General features: G+C 34.7%; 1 protein-coding gene across 1 annotated transcript; it reads right to left on the bottom strand.

Moving 5' to 3' along the window:
• Positions 1 to 7,352: 7,352 nt before the first annotated feature.
• LOC106470507 lies at positions 7,353 to 12,874 on the bottom strand. The gene is made up of 5 exons (XM_013931065.2): positions 12,519 to 12,874; positions 11,787 to 11,865; positions 10,453 to 10,536; positions 9,335 to 9,523; positions 7,353 to 8,040 (listed from the first exon to the last, which is right to left on the bottom strand). Exons 1-5 carry the CDS (start codon positions 12,753 to 12,755, stop codon positions 7,724 to 7,726), a joined length of 906 nt encoding a protein of 301 aa, XP_013786519.1. The 5' UTR covers positions 12,756 to 12,874; the 3' UTR covers positions 7,353 to 7,723.
• Positions 12,875 to 21,426: the final 8,552 nt, after the last annotated feature.

The following is a 21,426-nucleotide window of genomic DNA, read 5'->3' on the forward strand; positions in this document are numbered from 1 at the left end:
AAACCCTCTAGTCTTACACTGCTAAAATTAGGGACGGCTAGCGCAGATAACCCTCGTGGTAGCTTTGCGCGAAATTCATAACAAACAAACAATCTTCCCAAAGAACCGATCATTGGCGACTGTGAGAATGATTTTGTTCGTCTACGCTCGCTGAAATCTACGAAACAAGAGATCTTCAAATAAAATATTTTTTTAATGTTTCAATATATATATATATCAGTAATCAGGAAGCAATACGACATAATATGCTCACACCCTCTAAACAAATTAAGGAAACGTGGTCCCGTGAAGACGGCGCCAGTGACTGTAATGACGTTTGTTTTGGTTGGTTTTTTTATACTGTACTTCCCAAAATGGCAACTCAAGAGGGAAATCTTGCATTATCTAACAATACAACTTTCCTGTCTTGAATATGAAACTATGTTGTTGACAACCTGCTAGGACATTTATCAGAACAAATGAAAACACTTCTATCATCTACAGCTTATGTATTGTTTTAATGCAAAGCTACACAATGGGCTATTTGTGCAGTGTCCACCACGGGTATCGAAACCCAATTTTTAGCGTTATAAGCCTTCAGATTTACTGCTGTTCCACTGGGAAGGGAGGGGGAGCGCAAAGCTACACAACTGGCTATCTGCGCTCTGTCCACCACTCAACAGTTCACCTAAAAATAACAATACTAGCTCCAAATAACAACATAGAAACAACTCTGTATTTGGATGAGTACACGCAAAAGAGGCCATAATGAATATTTGAGATACGTTTTAATTACAATTATTATTTTCCAAAATAAGCAAACAATTTGGAGAAAATGTAAGTCATTTCTCTACTATACATAACTTGGATGTGAATTTGTATTATTTCTAAAATTTAGATAATTGTATATAAAAAATACGTGTGTGAAAGGGTCTTTAGAAAAATCAATATTACCATCTATTGTTATCTGAATTTTCATAATTCCTCTTGATGCTATCACGAACTAGTGAAAATCAAACATCAAATCTGAAACCCCGGAGAGAGAGACAACTGGTCATTTTGTGATTATTCAGAAAGTGTTATAAAAATATTTGGGTAGCAAAGAAATGTCTGGTGATTGTAGGCCAAGCGTGGTCCATTAGTTAGCGTGCCATATCGTATGGTAGATCTGGAGGTTGGCCCTTTACCATACTTTGAGGCAGTAGATGGGTTTCAAAGGATATGATTAAATTTCACTATTTGGTAAGACTAGAGTAGCCAAAGAATGTTTAGTCTCGATATTAATTCTGAACAAGGTAGGTATTATGCCTTTAATTTAGTTTAACTACATTTAGTTGTTCTGTTAACATAAAATTTTTGAACAGACAAACCAATGTAATTCTAGATTTACGTGTGAAGTCAGGCATGATTTTACGTATTTCTTCATATTACGTTTAACTTGTATCAAAAGACAAGCTGGAGTTGATCAACTTTCAGTTATATCTATAAAGTGTCTTATTGCAGTCTTACCCTTTTCCTTCCACTGCCGTTATGACAACCACACAATAGAAAATCCTCGCGTATATGTGAAATGGCTAAAGTGGCTGGCATGGTTGGAGGTTTGACTAAGGTTTCTACACGCACGTTGTTTTGAAGCTAATGTGTATTATACATTCATTAGTGCTTGGAACAAACATTTCCTGACGTCATAGTGATGATTGCATTCTCCGATCAACATAAGGTGTTGGAAACGCACTATGTCTGATTCTAATTGACCTTTTCCAAGAAAGGATGAGCCATGACCTAGTGAAATATAACATTCTAACCTTAACTGCTTTCTAAGTTTCTGACCTATCACAGGTTTCATTAACTTGGAATTTGCAGTCCTGACTCTTGATTTAATATATATATATATATATATTATTGGTAATGGTGTAGTTTTTTTTATCCAGAACGCCGTTCCGTCACTATTTCTAATGAATCCAACCTTACTTCGTGAAGTTTTGCCCATCCATAGAAAAAAAAAATCCTTAACCCTTTCATCCAGGTTGTAGGCAAGTTATCAAAGTATAATGAAAGAAAATATTGCAAAATAAAAGGTATAGTTCTGTTAGTTTTGATCACAGAGTTCCAAATAACTAATGATCAGAGTTTATACTTCTTACCTTTCACACTTATTTTCTGTAGTTAATATATATATTGTTAGCAACGCGACGAAATAAAATGAATAGTACTGTCGGGACTTTTCAGCATGGACCACGAAATTCGAAAGTAAATATCCTGAGATTTTCTACTCCAAATCTTTTCACACCTATTTCCTATGTTTATTTTACTGTTAGCGTTAAAGTAGAAACCTTTCGAAAATGAAGCAATGAATCGACACTCTTGGCATTAGACTTTACCCGGCTTCGAAAACACAGTTGGGTAGAATTTATCGGCTTGTTTGTAGTACAGTAATTGCAACAAGCATTGTCTGAAGTACTATATAAAAGTGAGGGAAAATATTTACGATATGGCTGTATACAAAATCTGATCCAATAAACTTGTTTGGTATTTGAATGTTAGTTACCTCCCGGGATTTAGCGGTATAGGTGTATAAGATCTTATGAACATCCTGTTTCCTGTTTAACCATACTTACACAACAACCAATAAATGCTTAGTTTCCAGTAATATTAATAAGGCCCGTTTTGGTAAAGCTAATATTTCTAGCTTCGCCTTCTTGTTAATCACTTTAGAAGCCTTACAGAAAAGGGATATTACTATAGTTTATGTAGACAAGTTAATTGGTCGCAGCATAAAGTTTTTAGCAGCAGTGAAGGAACATAAGGGTAAAAAGGCCTTAGAAGCAGAGAATACCATTAAGGAAATGACGTTTCATTAATAACACTGACATATAACAACAAGATAGTTTCAATCAATCATGGTCAATTTTTAATCAGTATCATACACAATAAGAAACAATGGTTATTCACACCAGCTTCTTCTCATGAACCAAATGGGTCACAGCCAGGCACTTCTAATTCCATTCCAAACAATTTTTGAGTTTCGTACCTTAGAAGTTAATGAGTGGCCAGCAGAGATAAATCCAGGTTTTGGAGAAAATGAAATAATGTCCTTTTATAAACGTTTCAGATTGCTATTTTCAAAAGCAACCACACCATATAGAAACTTTCTGGACAACTGTTGGTACCATATTCCTTCAGATCTGAATCCATTAATCGGGTGTACAAAAGTAATCCCATGCAGTTCTGAATACGAACGAGGCTTTAGACGCATGAACCTTATCATTACGGAAACAAGATCTGGGCTGTTAATCAACCATGTGACAAATCTCATGTTCATTAGCTTGAAGGCCCTCTAATTCAAAACTGGAAACAGACGACAAATGGCTTAGGTGTCATTTGAGCAGCTAATACACGAACAAGAGTAGCTAAGTCCAAGGAACTTACTATGGACCAAGCTTGGAAGTTCCGTTAATAAGTTATCCAGGAATTTAAAAGTTCGAGGTGAGAGAAAATTAATTTTTGTTGAAACATTTTCAAATGGAGATTTCAATTACAATTACAATTTACAGCTACTATTTCTGAAATATATGTGTTTATGTATTGATGACGTAATAAATAATAACCATAGTAAAACTTTCAAAACGCGTTCCCTCACTTCTTTATTTAGCACTACACCACTGATTATTGGCCATTTGTATTTTCATTTTGAGATAAGTGAAATATCTACTCGTGGACAGAAGACTACTATAATGAAAGACGAGATACTGACACAGAAGCCCTGAGCACACTCCCAGGTACCCAATCATACGATTCGGGTAAAAAAGGCTGCTGAACCTATTGAGGAAATCTTGCACAGTTTGCAGTGAATGTCTCAGTAACACCAACTAAATAAGGTAACAAAGAGTTTCAAGACATTCCTCTCCAAACTTTGGACCCTCTGACACTATCTCCTAGTTTTAGTACAGTTAGAGAAGAACGAGAAACATTAGTACCCTTGCTAACTGCAAGGGTACATAGCATCAACTTCAAGATTCCAAAACCTCCAGAAACATCTTAGGAACATCCACAAAGTAAAACAATTCGAGTCCTGCTATGAAAACTCATTTCTCATTATAAGTAAAAATACCAAAAATTCAAGCACAAGAACGCCATCAGCCGTATCACCAGGCCTGCAACAAAGGGGTCAAAGTCAGTTTCTAAAGAGACCAGTTTGTTGACCGTGTAGTGCTGTCACATTCAAAACTCCGTCTAGTAGGAGACCTATCGACTCCGAGGTTGGTCTGAATTGGAACTATGTTGCCTCATAGATGAGAATCGAAGACGTCGAACCAAACACCATTGTCGTCAGAAAGCGCAGTACACCTTCGAAGTGGTATTCACAGCGCTAAGGATGCTTACTGTTACATTAAAATTTTTCTTCGAAACATGGCTATCTTCTTCTTCTTCCCCCCCCCCTTTTTTTTCTTTTCCTTGTTTCGTGATAACTGTTGCTTTTAAGTCTTGTATTTAATCTCATCATTAATTCTTTGGTAAAAGCCTGATCACATTAGTTGGGCTTTTTGATTGTTTGTAATTAAGCACAAAGCTACATAATGGGCTATCCGTGCTCTGCCCACCACGGGTATCGAAACCCGGTTTCTATCGTTGGAAGTCCGAAGACATACCGCTGTGCCACTGGGGGACTGGGCTTTTTGTAATTTTAATTAAAATTTGACGTTGTCACTCTTTTTTTTTTCTTTTTTACTTGCTCACTTCATACTCAATTCCACTTTGTTTTATTCTGTAAACCGTGGTTTCGCATTACGATTTTTTCTAGTATTATTTGAACGTTAGTTAATGAACACACATATATTCATAAAACATATAATTCATTTCCAGAATTTCCTTAACTCTCAGCACCCACGTATAAAATTTCCATTTGGAACTGAGGCTAAAATTAAACTTTAGTTTCTAGATTCAAGTTAACCGTCTGAATAACCAGTTAACAACATCTGTTTATGAAAAGAAAACTTTTACTGGTCTGTACACCGGCGTAGACAGCTATATACTGGACATATTCAAACGCAATCCTGTAATCAGTGAGAAATTAACAGCTATCCTTTATCTACTAATAACTTCAAAATCGTAACATGAAGATCATCAAACTACTAATTTCTGATCTAAGAAAGTCTTTGGGATCTCAAATGAACATTTCAGCCTAAATGATAATCTCGGTTACATTTATCTCTCCTTATTTTGAATATTATATTTTATTAAATTATGTCATTAACGTTTGTAAATTTTACTTATTTCTTCAACTGTGTGTATATTTTGTATGCATTTTGCTCCATATTAAAACGTGTACTGTTTATTGTTTTTCACTTGTGTGTGTGCGGGTGTATTACATATGTATGTTGTGCGTAAATTCTGAAACTTCCCAAGTTGAAAAATGTTTTGTTTTACCGGGATGCTTCTGTTTTTAATTTTTGATGGCTATTTATTTTTGTTCGTTTCTTGAATTTTGTACAAAGCTACTCGAGGGCTGTTTGTACTAGTTCTCCATAATTTTAATGCGGCCACCCAGTGGCACAGCGGTATGACTGCGGACTCACAACGCTAAAAACTGGGTTTCGATACCCGTTGTGGGCAGAGCACAGATAGCCCATTGTGTAGCTTTGTGCATAAATTCAAAGAAACAATTTTGATGCGACAGAGTAGAGTGAAGGCAACAAACCAACACCACCTCCATCGCCAGCCAACTTTTCAGCTCTTTACCTACGAATGATGAGATTGACCGTGATATTATAATGGTCATACACATGAAAGAGCGAGCATTCTTAGCGATATGTACTGAGTCTTTAATTTCGTGATTTTGTTTTGGTGGTAACTCTTTTTATTATTTTATTTTTAATATTATAGTATTTTGTTTTATGATTTAATTTTGAGAAAATTTGTTTTCTACTCTGTATTGTGATGTCGCTTTGCTATAATTTCATTATGTATTTAATATGTATATATATATTTATTATTTGAGTTTATCTTGTATATTTTATCTTACTTTCTATTTACTAACCCCTGGAGTTTTGTGTTAACCTTTCTTGTCATTGTTCAGATGTTATGACATCATGCTCGTCATCTGAGAAAAACAATTATCAAATTTTGCGATCTTGAAATTAATTTATTAATCTTAGCATTAACATTCATTTTAATTTCAAGGTGAGGAAGTCGGGTTGTAATGATTTTTATGAAGTTTAAATTCGCAGGCCTGTGTAATTATAAATACAAGGGGGTCTTTTCATATTGCCCCCCCCCCAGTGGCACAGCGGTATGTCTGCGGATTTACAACGCTAGAAACCGGGTTTCGATACCCGTGGTGGGCAGAGCACAGATAGCCCATTGTGTAGCTTTGTGCATAAGTTCAAACAAACTTTTCATTTTGTGATAACATTAACAGCCCTCTCACTTACGTATATCCCGAACACAATTATTTGAAAATATTGAAGAGGTGCAACTGACGTTATTCGTAAGTTAATTGTTGATCATGTTATTGTTTTCATAAGATATACAATATACCTGCAACTCTTGTTGTACTACTGGTTAACGATATTTCATCTACTGTGCATAATAAGTATCCATTTGCAACTATTAATATATATTGGCATACAGCAAGATATGTATTGATATTTAACTGACATATTTCAAAATCTATAGGACATTATTGACAGTTATTGGTATGTTTTATTTTGCTAGTGTATGGATAGTAAACGATATATTATATACAATTAAGTATCAGACAAAAAAAATTAAATATTTAAAATGATGTCAACATAGATTGGTAAAATCTTAAGTGCAAAGAAACACTGTAGATTGATCTACATTGTTAGATGAAAACCAGGTGTCAATAGAAGATAAAATATACACTTCCATGTCGGAATCAAGAAGATAATAACGCAGGCTCACTCATCTGCTGGAAATCCTTGATTGAGAGGGTCTAGGTAAGTCATTGTTATTGAAAGGGATGTTTGTACGAAGTGTGGAATCAGAAGATGAAAAAATCAATAACATAAATCAAAATCCATCCATTTACCAATAAACTGGCGATATTTAGGTTTAACTGTAGCTGATGGGGTCGGCTCCATTATAGGGTCAGTCATTTTTATTAGTAAGGTCTTGATCCAGTCCTTGTACATAGTGAAAGGATGTTAGTCATTATAACAACCCCATAGGTGACCATGTTCACCCTACAATGTAGCACCTCTATGTTGTTGATGATTATTTTTTTAAACGTTTCAACATTTAACTATTTTGTTGCTAAACCTAATTTATTTTGTCTTGAATGCTAATAGTGTTCCCAAGCCACATTACACTTTCACCTAACTTTTTATGTTATTCTTTGTAATTTTTGGAAACTTTTTAGTTCTTGATCTGTGATTTTTATTAGTATTAGACTGACAAAAAATAATGAAAATACATTCACCTCATATTAACACAATACTCATTCACTTCATAAAGTCTAGCATTGATAAATACATTACTTGTTTTACAAATGGTAGCAATAACTCAGTGAAAAAAAATAAAGTTAACTGGAAGAAAAATTACAATAGGATTTTTTTCTCATAAAAAAATCCAAGAATTTCACTAAGTTCATAATTGCTAATTAAAAACACAACAGAAATGCTGTGTCTTTAATAAAGTTAATACTGTTATTGTTATCTTTAAAAGGTCTAGCTGTCCATACTTGGTTTATCAACTTACAACAAAATGTTAATATTACACGGATTTATTTGGTACACACAACACATGTTAACTCTAATCCATTACTATAATGTGGACATGGAATGGCACCACAGATGCCCTCTACTGGGTACAAATAACTTCCACCACTGGTGTTTTCACCAGACTCCTTCGATTCTGGCGTATCGTTCACACACACGAAATTACTTCGATGTTGCTTGTAGTGAGACGCCATAAGGTAGCCTTTGTATTCGAATGTCCATCCTGTTGGACATTCCTGCCATGCCGGTATCATTAGGGTAATTGACCGGACAGGTACGTAACACACAGCACACACGCTGTCCATCTGATTCAGTGATTTCCCTGGAATTAAGAAAATAACAGAGTAAATAAATAAGATCGCTATTAATGTTTTTACTTTGAACATACCAAAAGCAAATATGTTTTTACTTTGAACATACAAAACGTACACACGTTTTTACTTTGAACATACCCAAAGCACAGAGGACACGTCTAATGGAGAAAACGCCATGTTTGTCACATCTACACGAGCGCTTTACGTCTACAACATTATAATGGAAAATCATTTCGTCATGATCAAATTTAAGAAACTTTTACAATTTGATTAAAACTTCATATTGTACTAAAGTGTTTAATTTTCAAGTAATAGACTAGAATGAAGACAACTAATCAACAACGCCCATCATCAACTTTTGGGCTACTCTAATCGAATAGTGGGATTTGGGTTTAACCCTCACATTTACAACGCACCCCTGGCCATAAACTGTGGAATTCACGTTTTTACGAAACAAAAAGGGCTCGAGTTATGGACCCTCAAACCCACAGTTCACGATTACTATATAACACGTCTTCCTTCAGAGAAAAATACTTTGATATTTAACACATAAAGAGTTAAACTATCATTGGCATTGTGTGCGAAGTATAGCTCGTAAAAACACTCAAATCTGTGATAGGAACATATGGAAAATATGCAGTTGTTATATAGAAAGCTTTCCTGCATAAAATTTCCTTTGCTTTATTTTTAAAACATTGCATAGGCTTATTTAAAACTTATCATCAATTAAGGACTCGAGAGAGTCTTGTGACTATCATTCTGAAGCCAGGCCTTTTCCTAAGATTGTAAATTTCTTCTAAGTTTTTATTTTTTAAATTTCTTAGTTTCTCTTTGGATTTTTTAAATCTATATTGATCTGTTGTAATGATTCCATGGGTGATGTACGACCATACCATTTAATTTTATAATACATAAAGAAGTGTCCTCTTTTGTTTAACACAAAAACAAGGAATTGGAAAAAGTTGGGTATAGATGAAAAACACAGACACTAATCAAACTTTTTGACATTCTTTTTGCTGTTCTTTATAAAATGTAGGGTTATATTTAACTTTTTTTTGACGAAATAACGTAATACAATTTTAGAAGTTATTTTATGATGTGTAAGTAAATGTCATTCTACAAGATGCAACTTGTAAATAAATAACTTCCCTATTGGTACAGTTTTACATTTTCACTTTCAGATTTTGCACCCACTATATATATGTTAATCGATATTGATAAGAAAAATAATATTTGATTTTTATTTCAAACACCAATCTCTATTGTTCAATTTGTTTATTCAATTATTTTATAAATACTTACCGTCATTTTTGTCGTTTTTAAAGGGATATATACTGTCTCCTCGATACTCTGTTCCATACATAGAACTTCCCCCAAGTTTGGTTGTATATTGAGTCCCAGGATTTTTATAGCCATACTGTGGTTTGTGAGGCAAACACTGGTAATCGGCTCCACCTCCTGTGTGACCGTAGTAGCCAGCAGCGACGACACCTGTGGAACAACAAAATATTGAGTTTTTATAATGTTGAATTTTTATGTCTCATGCCTTGCAATATTGAAAATAAAAATACGTAGGATAAAAAAATTGGTAATTCCTATTAAAACAACAAGAAGAACAAAAGACAACGAAACCACAGCGAAATAGATATGTTTTACTCCTGAATAACACAGGTCCATCTATACTACCCCCTGAAGAAAACAGGTACATCAGTCTTACCTCTTGAAGAACACAGGTCCATCTATGTTACCTCCTGAAGTAAACAGGTCCATCTATATTACCCCCTGAATAAAACAGGTCCATCTGTTAAAAGCACTGTGGTTTCATCATATTTTTTAATGTATTTCACAGAGAAACGATATTCTTCATACCAACCTTCCTTTTTGTAAGCTTGATTCTGAAATATTGTATTCTGTGTGTATCATCCTAGAGTCCCTGTTTATCGTTACAAACAAGAACCTTAAGAATGTCGCACCTTTCTACTGTGTCATTAATAACTGATTTTAATGAGCAATGCATAAACAAAGACATTGTCTTAACATAAGAAAGCGGTTAACCAAAAACACTAGCTCCTATTAGATAAATTCGTACTGGTGTTTTGAATATGAACGTTGTCTTAGGCGACACATAATCTAAATTTAAGTGGCGTGTTAAAAAACTCAAGGTTCAAGCATAGCGATTCCTAATCTCGAAATTATGATCAGAAGAAAGGCAGCCGTTTAGCAGCACCCGCTCTCTCTATGCGACTACTCATGTTGTGGCTCGAACCTTGTACCTTCCGACTCGCAGACAGTACTGTAACATTCGGTCCTGATTAATAAGGCAGAACATTGTGAAATTAGATTAATTCAGCTAATGTGTTTAGCTGTAATATAGAATATCAAAGAAATATGGGAGCTGTATTAATATAGTTTGTTCTTACCGTTATAGAGAAGTTGGGCCCCTGAGTTTGGACAGGAGTTGCTACCCCAATGGGTGTAAGTTGTTCCCGAAGACTTGTATTCATCTAAAAATAAATACTTCTGTTATAAAATAGAATTTGTAATTAATAAACAAATGAAAGTTTTTATTTCGTTTGTTATTAATGTGACATCGAACATGAAAATATATTTTTGCAGATTGCTTTAAAGATGCCTTTCAAAAAAAAATTCCACAATTCAGGTTTAAATAAGTAGATGGCGTAGTGACGAAATTCGCGTAGGTAAAAACTAGCATCACACTGAAACAAATCGACGAAAGTATCGTGATGGGAAAATGTTTTTCCATACTGGATGCAATTTTACAGTACGAATTAAGTTGATTGTATGAAAGCGCTAAAAGAAAGAAAATAGCTGAAAGACAAGATTACGTCATGACAAAAATATCCTAAAACGTCTGTCGGGGTTCTGAAATAAAGGACTTATGGGAGCTTGAAATCAGATTGTTATTTGCCTTCGTGTGCGAACTTCCATCACACTATGGGCCAGGCTTTCTTAAGTGTCCATTTTTTAACTGGAAATGTTGAAAAAAATATTCTCCTTTAAATGTGACTTAAACACTTCTTGATAAACTTTGTGCTAAAAATCTAGCCCGCTGCTGGTGACATGCTACTTTTATTGTTTATTTCCTTGAAAACAAAACTTAGTACAAACTCAACATAATATATATGTATGGAAAGCTCTTGTCCATCGTCTATCATTTAGAAATTATTACATGTGCGTGTAAGATACGTATTCAGAGAAATGTGCCCCAGAACACTGGCTATATCACTGGCGGGTCCAACACTGGACATAGCCCCCCCCCCATTCATCCCCTCTCAAATCTAATGCTGTCTCTGGAGCTGCTTTCCGTAATCTCTTGCCAACGTACTCGTTGACTCATGGTCGGACTAGAGTATATGATCCGCTTTCAGAAAAATATTAGACCCGCCAACATACGTATTATATTGTTTCAATTTGTTGTTGTCAAACCCTTCTAGGCTCAGAGTAGTTTCATGCATAGATTCACACTTTGCATCTATGTTATTTTAATCGTACAAGTTTTTATTGTTCTATCGTATATATATGGGGTTTTATAAAGACATCAATACAAAAAACAATATTATATTCGAAAACTAAATACTGAAGTAATTCCATTATACAACTTGAGAATATCCGTCATGATAAGTTACTGAGATCATGAACTTTGATTTTGTAGAAACTAAATATGCACTCTGTAGCGAGATAAATGTATGTATATACACCGTTTTTTATTTTTTTCTAAAACTCTAACACTTACGCGTAACGATTTCTTTCACACTTCGTTTTAGTCGAGAAAGGCTTGGCTCCTCCTCACTGCTGAAGGATGCATTACGAGCCTGAATAAAAATAAATGTTTTGAAAGTATATAACTTAAGTACTGAATTATGAAAAAAAAGTTCTTATTCATTCCATTCGTTAGAAACGAGGTTAAAATAATTTCCTGTTTTAAATTCAGTGATCGTATACACATGATTGAACCACTACACGCTAGTTGTGAGAATGTTTTAGAATCAGACAAGTTAAAAAGTAAGTTGAAATTGAAATCACATAAACACCTTAAGTGTTACGTAATGCTAGACTTAAAAAATGTAGTGATAATTAATTAGTTAGTCAATAACTTAAATCATTTTATGTCACTGACAACCCAGAAACATTGTTCGTTTAGGGATGTTACTAAAAAAATGTTTTACCCATATTCCATTGTCTTTTATATTGCAGAATAATGATGTAGTAATGAGATAAATAATACACAATAAATATAGAACTAAACACTACATAGAAAATACAACAATCATACAGGAATGATCATTTTACTTATCGCAACAAAGTTTTAACAAAACCGCATAAAAATATGCAACACATAATCCAAACGAGCACGTGAAAAATGATGACAAGGATTAGCAGGGCCTAGTTTTAGTAGTTGACTGAATTTAATAAGGATTCGATATCCGCTTTATGATAACATTTATTATACATTCACGTGACTTACTTTATCAACCATCTTCCTCCAATTTTCCATGTCTTTTAATTGTGTTCTGAGGGCAGCTATTGTCTTTTCAAACCTTTCGTGTTCGTCCGGAGAGAAATTCAAATTCCTTACTTTCTCTTTAGAACTTTGATAGAAAGTCCATGAAGATAGGATAATAACGATGACGAGGCCCAAAAAAGAAAATATCAAAGCTACAAAGCTAACTACTCTACGGGGTTCCAGATCGTTTTTAACCATTTTTATTACTTTATATATCTTTGTTTGATTTTAACTCTTTAGCGACTGAACCCGAAATAAACAAAGAGAATACGAACATCTTTTATAGGCTCCTTCATAACATTCTTAATAAGAGTTAAGCGAAGCAAATAACGGATTTCCCCAGTCAACAAGCGTATTTGATTGGATGAACTTCCCACATATTCCACACTTAGATACACGCATTTACTTCACTGTACGCTTACGTAATTGTTTGTGTTTCACAACCTGGAATTCCAAGAATTTTTTTTTCCCTAAAGGATGAAAACAAATGGAAGTTGTTGTTTCATATGGATTTTAAAGAATGTTTTGTGTTTATTAAATAAGTTGCTTCAGTGTAGTTTCTTTCTGTGCTCAGAGCTCTATTAAAACCTGCTTAGTCTGTAATTTTATGCATAATAATGTTTTAGCTTTTTTTTATAACCTCCATTTCTAATCCAGGTGGAGTCTAGTAATAATAATAATAGTTATATTTGTTGGTTTCATACTCAATAATCTATAAAATTCGCTTTCAGTAGTTTGGCCCGGCATGGCCGGGCGGTTTGAGAGCTCAGTTCGCAATCTGCGGGTCGCGGGTTCGAATTCACATCATTGGGGCGTTATTTTCACCAACAGATAGTGAGATTGACCGTCACGTTATAAAGTACCCACGTGCTCAAAACTATATGTATTAGGTCTCCAAGAAATTAATGTCGCTTTTTTTAGATGAAAAAACCCGAACAACTTATATATCAAAACAAAACATTTATTAAATGAAATAGTCTCCATTCTTATCGATGATGCTTTTCCATCTTACAATCAGGTTGTTAGTACCCTGATTAAAGAAATAACTTGGCTTTGAAACAAACAAAAAAAATATCGTACATTGAGTAGTCCAAGAGTTGGCGGTGGGTGGTGATGACTAGCTGCCTTCCCTCTTGTCTTACACTGCTAAATTAGGGACGGCTAGCGCAGATAGCCCTCGTGTAGCTTTGTGCAAAATTCAAAACAAACAAACAAACCTATTTCTTTATTATTCATTATTCTTTCTTATTGCACCTAGAAAAAATGTGGGTGAGATTTTATCAACTTCTTACTTCTTTATTGATCACAGAGTTGACAAGGATAAACGGTAACGTACAGATGAGATAATTTCAACATTGTTTTGCCTGAAGTGGCTCACTGTTGAAATATGCGTATATATAAATGTACAGTCATGATTCTTTACATCGGACACATTCCATAAAATGATTTAAGGAATGCCACAAAATAGCATATTCTTTATATTTTCCATAACTCGCTAAAAACACGAAAAAACAAACAAACACAGTTTTGAAACTATCTTTCATAAATATTTCAAGGACTGGAGAGAGCAATGTTATATTTTTGAAGTTTATATTTCCACTTTAAGATTCCATTTAATTGTTTAAACCTTATCTTTATCTGAGTGTATTTTTTGTACTTTATGCTTGTTAAAACACTAATCTGTTATCATTGTCATGACAAAAAATTGGTAGGTTGCTATATGCACATTATATATAGAAAAACAATTCTGAACTAATCACATGTCATTTCTTTCATTTGGCCTTGATCGAGTCGTCTAGGGTTTAAAAGGAGATCTAGTAATATGGTCTGTAATACAAGCATTTGAGTTTTGAGAGGAACTCTAGAAATATGATCTTCTTCCAAGCCATCTAGATCTTGAAAGGGACTTCAGTAACCTGGTCTTTTTCCGGGTCACTTTGGTCTTAAAAGGAACTTCAGTAATCTGGTCTTCTTTCAAGTGAATTTGTCTTGAAAGGGATTTCATTAATCTAGTCTTCTTCCTGGTCACATTGGTCTTGATAGAAACTACAGTTGTATATTATTCTTCCTGATCACTTGGTCTTAAAAGAGACTGCGGTAATCTAGTCTTCTTTCAGGTCACACTGGTCTTGAAAAACACTACAGTAGTTTAGTCTTCTTCCAGGTCTCTTGGTATTGAAAGGGACTACAGTCGTCTAGTTTCTTCCTGGTCGTCTTGGTATTGAAAGGGATTACAGTAGTCTAGTCATCTTCTAGGTCACTTAGTGTTGAAAGGGACTACAGTTGTCTAGTATTCTTTTAGGTTACCATGATCTTGAAAACGACTACTGTAATCTAGTCTTCTTCCAGGTTACCTTGGTCTTGAAAAAGACTACAATTGTTCTTGAAAGGAACTACAGTAATCTAGTCTTTTTCTTGGTTACCTTGGTCTTGAAAGGAACTCCAGTGGTTTAGTCCTCTTCCAGGTCACCTTGGTCTTGAAAAAGACTACAATTGTTCTTGAAAGGGACTCCAGTGGTTTAATCCTCTTCCACCTTGGTCTTGAAAAAGACTACAATTGTTCTTGAAAGGAACTCCAGTGGTTTAGCCCTCTTCCATGTCACCTTGGTCTTGAAAGGGACTCTTGTGGTCTAGTACTTGAACGACATATCTAGATTTTCAAAGGAACTTCATTTATACAGTCCTCGCATATTCCCTTAGCAAGAAAAAAAAAGTGAAAATTTGTTTGGTAGTGCAATTCTTTTGTCAGCCATATTTTCAGTTTATATTTAAGCCATTTAATAGCTTAATTATGTTTCTAGAATTTAATATCTCCAGAAGTACACTACTTACCGATAGTAATCAAGATTTTAGGAAGATCAGATATGTATCGTTTGTCGAAATTCTAGACTTTTTCTACGTTCTCATTGGTCTGTTCAGCCACATAACATTCATACCCAAACAACGGTAAGCAAGGTGTGGTAGCTTTTAACTCATAAGAATCCACAAACACAAAGATCGTCCACGTTCTCCAGGCAATAGTGTGAGACATAATAAAGAAGGATCTCCGTTTGGAAAAGCGACATAGGTCGCATGTACTCAAGTTTGCTTTCGTGACATATCCATTCAACTGTCGCATAGCTCAAGCAGCTAAAGAATGAAACGGGCATTTGTGCTATTCCACAAAAAGACATACTGGTCAAGACACATATTCACACACACACACACACACATATATATATGCGATCGGACTGTTGAAACTGGCGCTGGTAAACCGTTTTCCTCATACATTTGATCGATTATGGAAAGCGAGAAAGGAGGAGCGGTGTGTTTTAAACATGACAGCTTTAATTATAATGGAGTCTTTTACAATGAAAAATACCCTGCAGAGCCATTGTTAAGATGAACGATCATTGGTTAGAACATGGCTGAACGTGGCCGCATGAACTTTAATGACGTGTTGAGATTCCAAAATAATTTTGATAAAACGGATTAAACTCTCTGTTTAGTGAAAGTAAAGAAGAATGTTTGATGATACGCCAGCCACACTATACCTGCCAGATGAAGTTCCGATGAGGGATTTTGCCCAGTGCTCATCAGATTGACTGGGATACGACAGGCATAGAACTGGTCCAGACTTTATTTATATCGTGAATTGCATGTACAACTGTAATGGAATGAACTAGATAAAATAAATGGAATGCAATTATTGTCAATGTTATTTTACAAATCAAAATTACGATAAGGATTAATAACACAGAATTGTTTATTTGTTTCATTTTAACACCATTTATTTATTGATCAGAATGAACTTTACTCTAACTCAAAAGAACTGGGAAACAAGCAAGATAGTCTTCTAGTTCCTGGAGTTGGTCAGGAAATCACAGCGTCAGCGAGAGAAAATAGCATTACTAATTCTAAAAACTTATATGTGAAAGCAAAAAAAATATTAATAATATGTCAATTGTACCATATCTGCCATATCCAGTGCCGACGAGGTCTTTCACCTAATACCAGGACTATATTTAGTAAAGTTTGAGCTAAACAAAGGATGCAAAAGAAAAACAAATAGTCATTTTGTGTGCATTAACTCTGATGAAGCCACAAAGGCGAAACGTTGGTTAAAGTTAAAAAGTTCTTTTATAAATATCTGGGGCATAACAGTTGTTTTCCTAAACTTTTTATCAAAATGTGTCAATCCCTCCAGGATGCACCATAAATTTTGAAAAATAAATAGTAATTTGTAAATAACCTACTGTTCGACTGTGATTGCCGATGGCTGAGTGGGTATTCCACCTGTGTCTTGTATACTTGGTCCCACAATTTAACCATTGCCTGATTTATTAACCATTCAATTACCTGCCGAAACCATTTGCTATCTGAGAAGGCTGTTACGTGTGTTATAATATTCTCTTCAATAAGGAATACCACAGCGTAGCATGCTAAACCAAACTAGCATGGATAACTTCAAGGATCCTAAACATTAGAGGCACACCACATTTCCTTCCAATTCAACCGCCTATGAAAGGTAAAATGTTTTTCATTTAAAGAGGGCATGTAATGTTTTACTTCTCTAAGTGCTTTTATTTATGTTATTTTCTTTTAGGCTTACCTTTAATGAATTGAGGTACATTAGAGTGACTTAAGTTCTGCTCACAAATCCCTTTTCCGTTGATTGCATCCTCTTGGGAATGTAACATCTTCAAACAGTTAGCGTTAGTAAATCCATGGCCCTTCACAAGAGAAAGAAATGTAATAAACCATTGTTATTATTCTAAAGATACAACGTTGTTATTGAAACGCATTTCAAATGCGAGTGTATTGATCATGTAAAAGCTGCTAGTTACTATGGTAACACTAATATAATGTATATAAGGCCACAACAGAAATATTCATTACACACATAAGAAGGACTGCAACAAAAGCACATATCAATAGAAAGCGCATCTTTGTTATTTTCTTTTTTTTTAGTGGATGGTTTTACCTGAGAACCTGTTGGAAGAAGAAAAGCAATTCTTGGTGTGGACTCCAGCTGTTTCGAAGTATATTGCTTAAGCATTTTCATCATGAACTTCCCAATTATTTCATAGCAAGAACTCGTTTTTTTACAAGAACATATAGTAAATTTAGTTTTAACGTTGTTCAAAATTATATAATTATCAATGCAAATTATGTACAGAAGTTGCAGGCATGCTCATAAGAAGTAGTGAAGAATGTTACCGATCGGCCGTTGTGACGTCACACGTGGATAAATCTATACATCATTATTATTTACAAAAATGAAGAAATGTTTGGGTAGAAATATCTGCATACGCCTTATGAATCATCATAAGTCTTCTCAAGTTATGGGTTACGATTTCACCGAAAAAACAAACAAACAACAACAACACTTCTTTTCTTTTTTTTAAAAGTATTCTACAGGTTTTGTGATTGAATGTTTGAAAGTTATGGAATAGCTTAAGATAAACGGTATAGATAGAAAAGTAATATTACATTAGTATTTGTTTAAATAAAAGTACCCGAATAATGGGAGTTTTGAGTCGTATACTCTCACAAAAATGGAGTTATTGCAGTGAAGAAGGTTGAGGGCCCTATACTATAAATTTATAGCTCTTTCTTCTTGATCTATTAGCTAAAATCAACAATACTTCACTAAATAGACGAACTGGGTCACATTATAGATGAACTGGTCATTATTAAAATAAAATAAGTTACTCAAAATTAGGCACATGAACTTTGCATATTAGGAACATTTCATTCCGGTCAGTTTTGTGATTTTATGAAGGTGAACGTGTCTTTAAATGCTTATGTGATTTCTGTGTTCGTCCCCCAAGTAGATAGTAATAGCAGATCTTTCTACCAAACGGTTGATTCTGGTTGACTTTGGTCTTTTAGCTGTGTTAGCTTTCGGACCTGATGCATAGCGACATTTATTTCATTACCGAATTTCTTAAAGTTGATTCGTTCGTTATCAGATGTCGAAAACTCTGTCGACTGTTTGGTAAGGATTCCATTCAATATACCAAGTTCGAGAATGGGTTTGATGCACCAGACTTCTAGATTATCCAACCTGAAACACTTTCGATATTCTAAAATCTTTCGCCAGGTTAGGTCATGCAGAACAGACACAGACACTTTTCATAATGCTTACTTTTATTTGCAAGGTACATTAAAGTTAACAAAAACAGAAAATTTGTAATCGTATGTGTTGAACTTCGGGATAGAGGATCCCCAAGAATATATGTTTTTTTTCTATGTTATAATGTCCGAGGAAAATATTTGTTTTCCTAGAACATGATTTTGCACTAATGATAATTCTGCTTAAAAACAAATAAGATGAGTATAAATGGAAAATATTGTAAACTTGGGAAAAGTGAAGATGTTACGCCTTTCCTTATTAACTCTGAAAATTTCGGAGTACTTATCTTCTTTAGTAGAGTTTACAATGATGAATTTAGAAGTTTTCCCCTGAAGAAGAAAGGTCCACCTTTCAAAGCACACGGGTTATAAGGTGTTTATAATTTTGTATCAAGACTTCTCGAATTTACGTGTTTTTCTGACATCAAGAATGCACAAGGTACTGTTAGGCTTATCACGCTGACCGTCCCTCTATTATATACGTGAATTCTAGAATCTTCTGAGCTAGAGCTTTAACTTTAGTCTCCAAACATTGGCATTGAATTCTAAATTGGGAAACCCTAGAAAACGTGAAATTTGTATGAAGCAAGTGTAAAGGAACAAAAGTTTTCTACAGCAACTGAGAAGTACTAACACTCAAAGAGCTGTGTAAATATTTTGCTGCAAAATAATAATAATACTCTAGTGCTTTTTTACGTAACTTATTATCAAATGTATTTGTCTTCGAAATCATTTCAAACGAATTTTACTCGTAATTTGTCTTCTGGCCACTAGGAGGCCATTTCTCTTGCCACTAGGAGAGAAACAAGATAAACACATATTACACTAATTACGTATAACTTGAGAAATTCATTTTTACTATTTTAATTGACCTTTAAACAAGTAGCTGATAAAAACTAAATAGCACTTGACAAGCAGTTTCAAATGAAAGATCATATGATAATTCTTTTAAGATAACTGTATTATACGGAAGTGTATTAAAATAATGGATAAACAATGTCAAATGTCATGTTAGGGCCGCACGTGGCCTACAGGTTAGCATGCTAGGTATGAATACACAGATCCACAGTTTTTGTAACCTTGCTGCAAAAAGAAAAAAATTGCGCTCTGCACCTTGGAGTCATGGGTGCGTATAAGACTGACGGGCAAATCCGACTGTTTAATTAGAGTGCTCCAAGAATTGGCGATGGGTGCTATTGATTAGCTGCTTTTCTCCTGGTGTGTCAGTTCGAAATTAATGATGACTTTGTAGCTTTGCGCGAACCATCGAAACAAACAAGTCGAACCATTCACGTTATTGTGAGCATCTTCAGTAGAAACTAAACACGCGTTTTTTTTTATCAAAATTAATTAATATAGATGTTTACATTAAGTTATTGAACTCATACTGAATGAAATATTCTTTGGTGATTGCTGTAAGAATGTTTTTTTTTTTTACATAGATTATAAATAAATAGCAGTTTCCAGTTGACTTGGTTACAACGAGACAAGGGCTCGAGCCGATATACGCTGACCATTCAAGTGGAAGCCAGGTGCCTTTCAAGAAATAGAAGATAGTTCCTTTTCTGATACTACTAGGAGTCTTCTAGCTGTAAACTGTGCGAGTTATTCCACATTCTTTGCTTTTCCTAGTTCCATTATACTTTTTTTTTCACACCAGTTTATTTCCATCTGAATGTCAGTGAAAAACTACCATGGTTGCCTCTTTCGTTATCTAACCAAGTTGTTCAGGATTTGATAAAGGACCGTCTCTAGTGAGCTTGTCAACTTCCTCGTTTAGTTTTACTCTTGCATGACCTGGCACACACATGGAGGTGAAGGTCTTACCATGCAGTTGCTTTGCTTCCTGATATCCATCTTGGGACCAACCCCTCTGTATTTCATTCAGTGCTGCCTGCGAGCCGGTCGCAAATATTATGTTGGTGGCACTGACTATTTGCGGTTCACTGCTTTTAACAATATACAGAATAGCTTGCTATTTGTGCTGCTTGTGGGGAGCTTTAATGGTTTACCACCTTATGAAAAACGATCCGCCTTCTTTTTTAGTTTAACTGGAAGAAGTGGCAACAGTAATATATATAACTATGGCCAAGATTTCCTCAAATTTTTTTTTGTTTATCATAATCACCTTTATCTTACATTTTTACAGGGTTTGTTGACCTTTTATATGATTTGACTTTTTTTTATATCATATCTTTATATGGCCGACCCTTTTAATCTAAAGTGGCTGATTTCCTACATGTTTTGATAAGATAAGGTTTTACTGGATATAAAATGCATAAGGAGCAGCTACGACAGACAAAGTATTTTTTCCCATATGTCTTCTTGATGTTGAGATGGAGTTCGGTCTTATGGTTAACATATAGAACTGAGGATACGAGGGACTAGGGTTCGAGACGTGTTGCTACTAAACATATTTTGCACTTCCAGCTGTAATTGTGTTATAGGAGTGACAGTCATTTAAGCTATTTAGTAATAGTAATATATATAGATGGTTGGTACTGCCGATTGATTGCTTTTCTTCTGGTCCACAGTATAAAATTAGTGACTGATATGACTGAATCATAGAGGCCTTTTGTCTGGCCGTTTTACGTTGGTTTTTGGTTTGAATTTCGCGCAAAGCTGCACGAGGGCTATCGGTGCTAGCCGTCCCTTATTTAGCAATGAAAGACTAGATGGAAGGCAGCTAGTCATCACCACCCATCGCCAACTCTTGGGCTACTATTTTACCAATGAATAGTGGGACTGACCG

Source organism: Limulus polyphemus, unplaced genomic scaffold, assembly GCF_000517525.1.
Source record: "Limulus polyphemus unplaced genomic scaffold, Limulus_polyphemus-2.1.2 Scaffold4048, whole genome shotgun sequence".
In the NCBI taxonomy this organism is placed as follows: domain Eukaryota; kingdom Metazoa; phylum Arthropoda; class Merostomata; order Xiphosura; family Limulidae; genus Limulus; species Limulus polyphemus.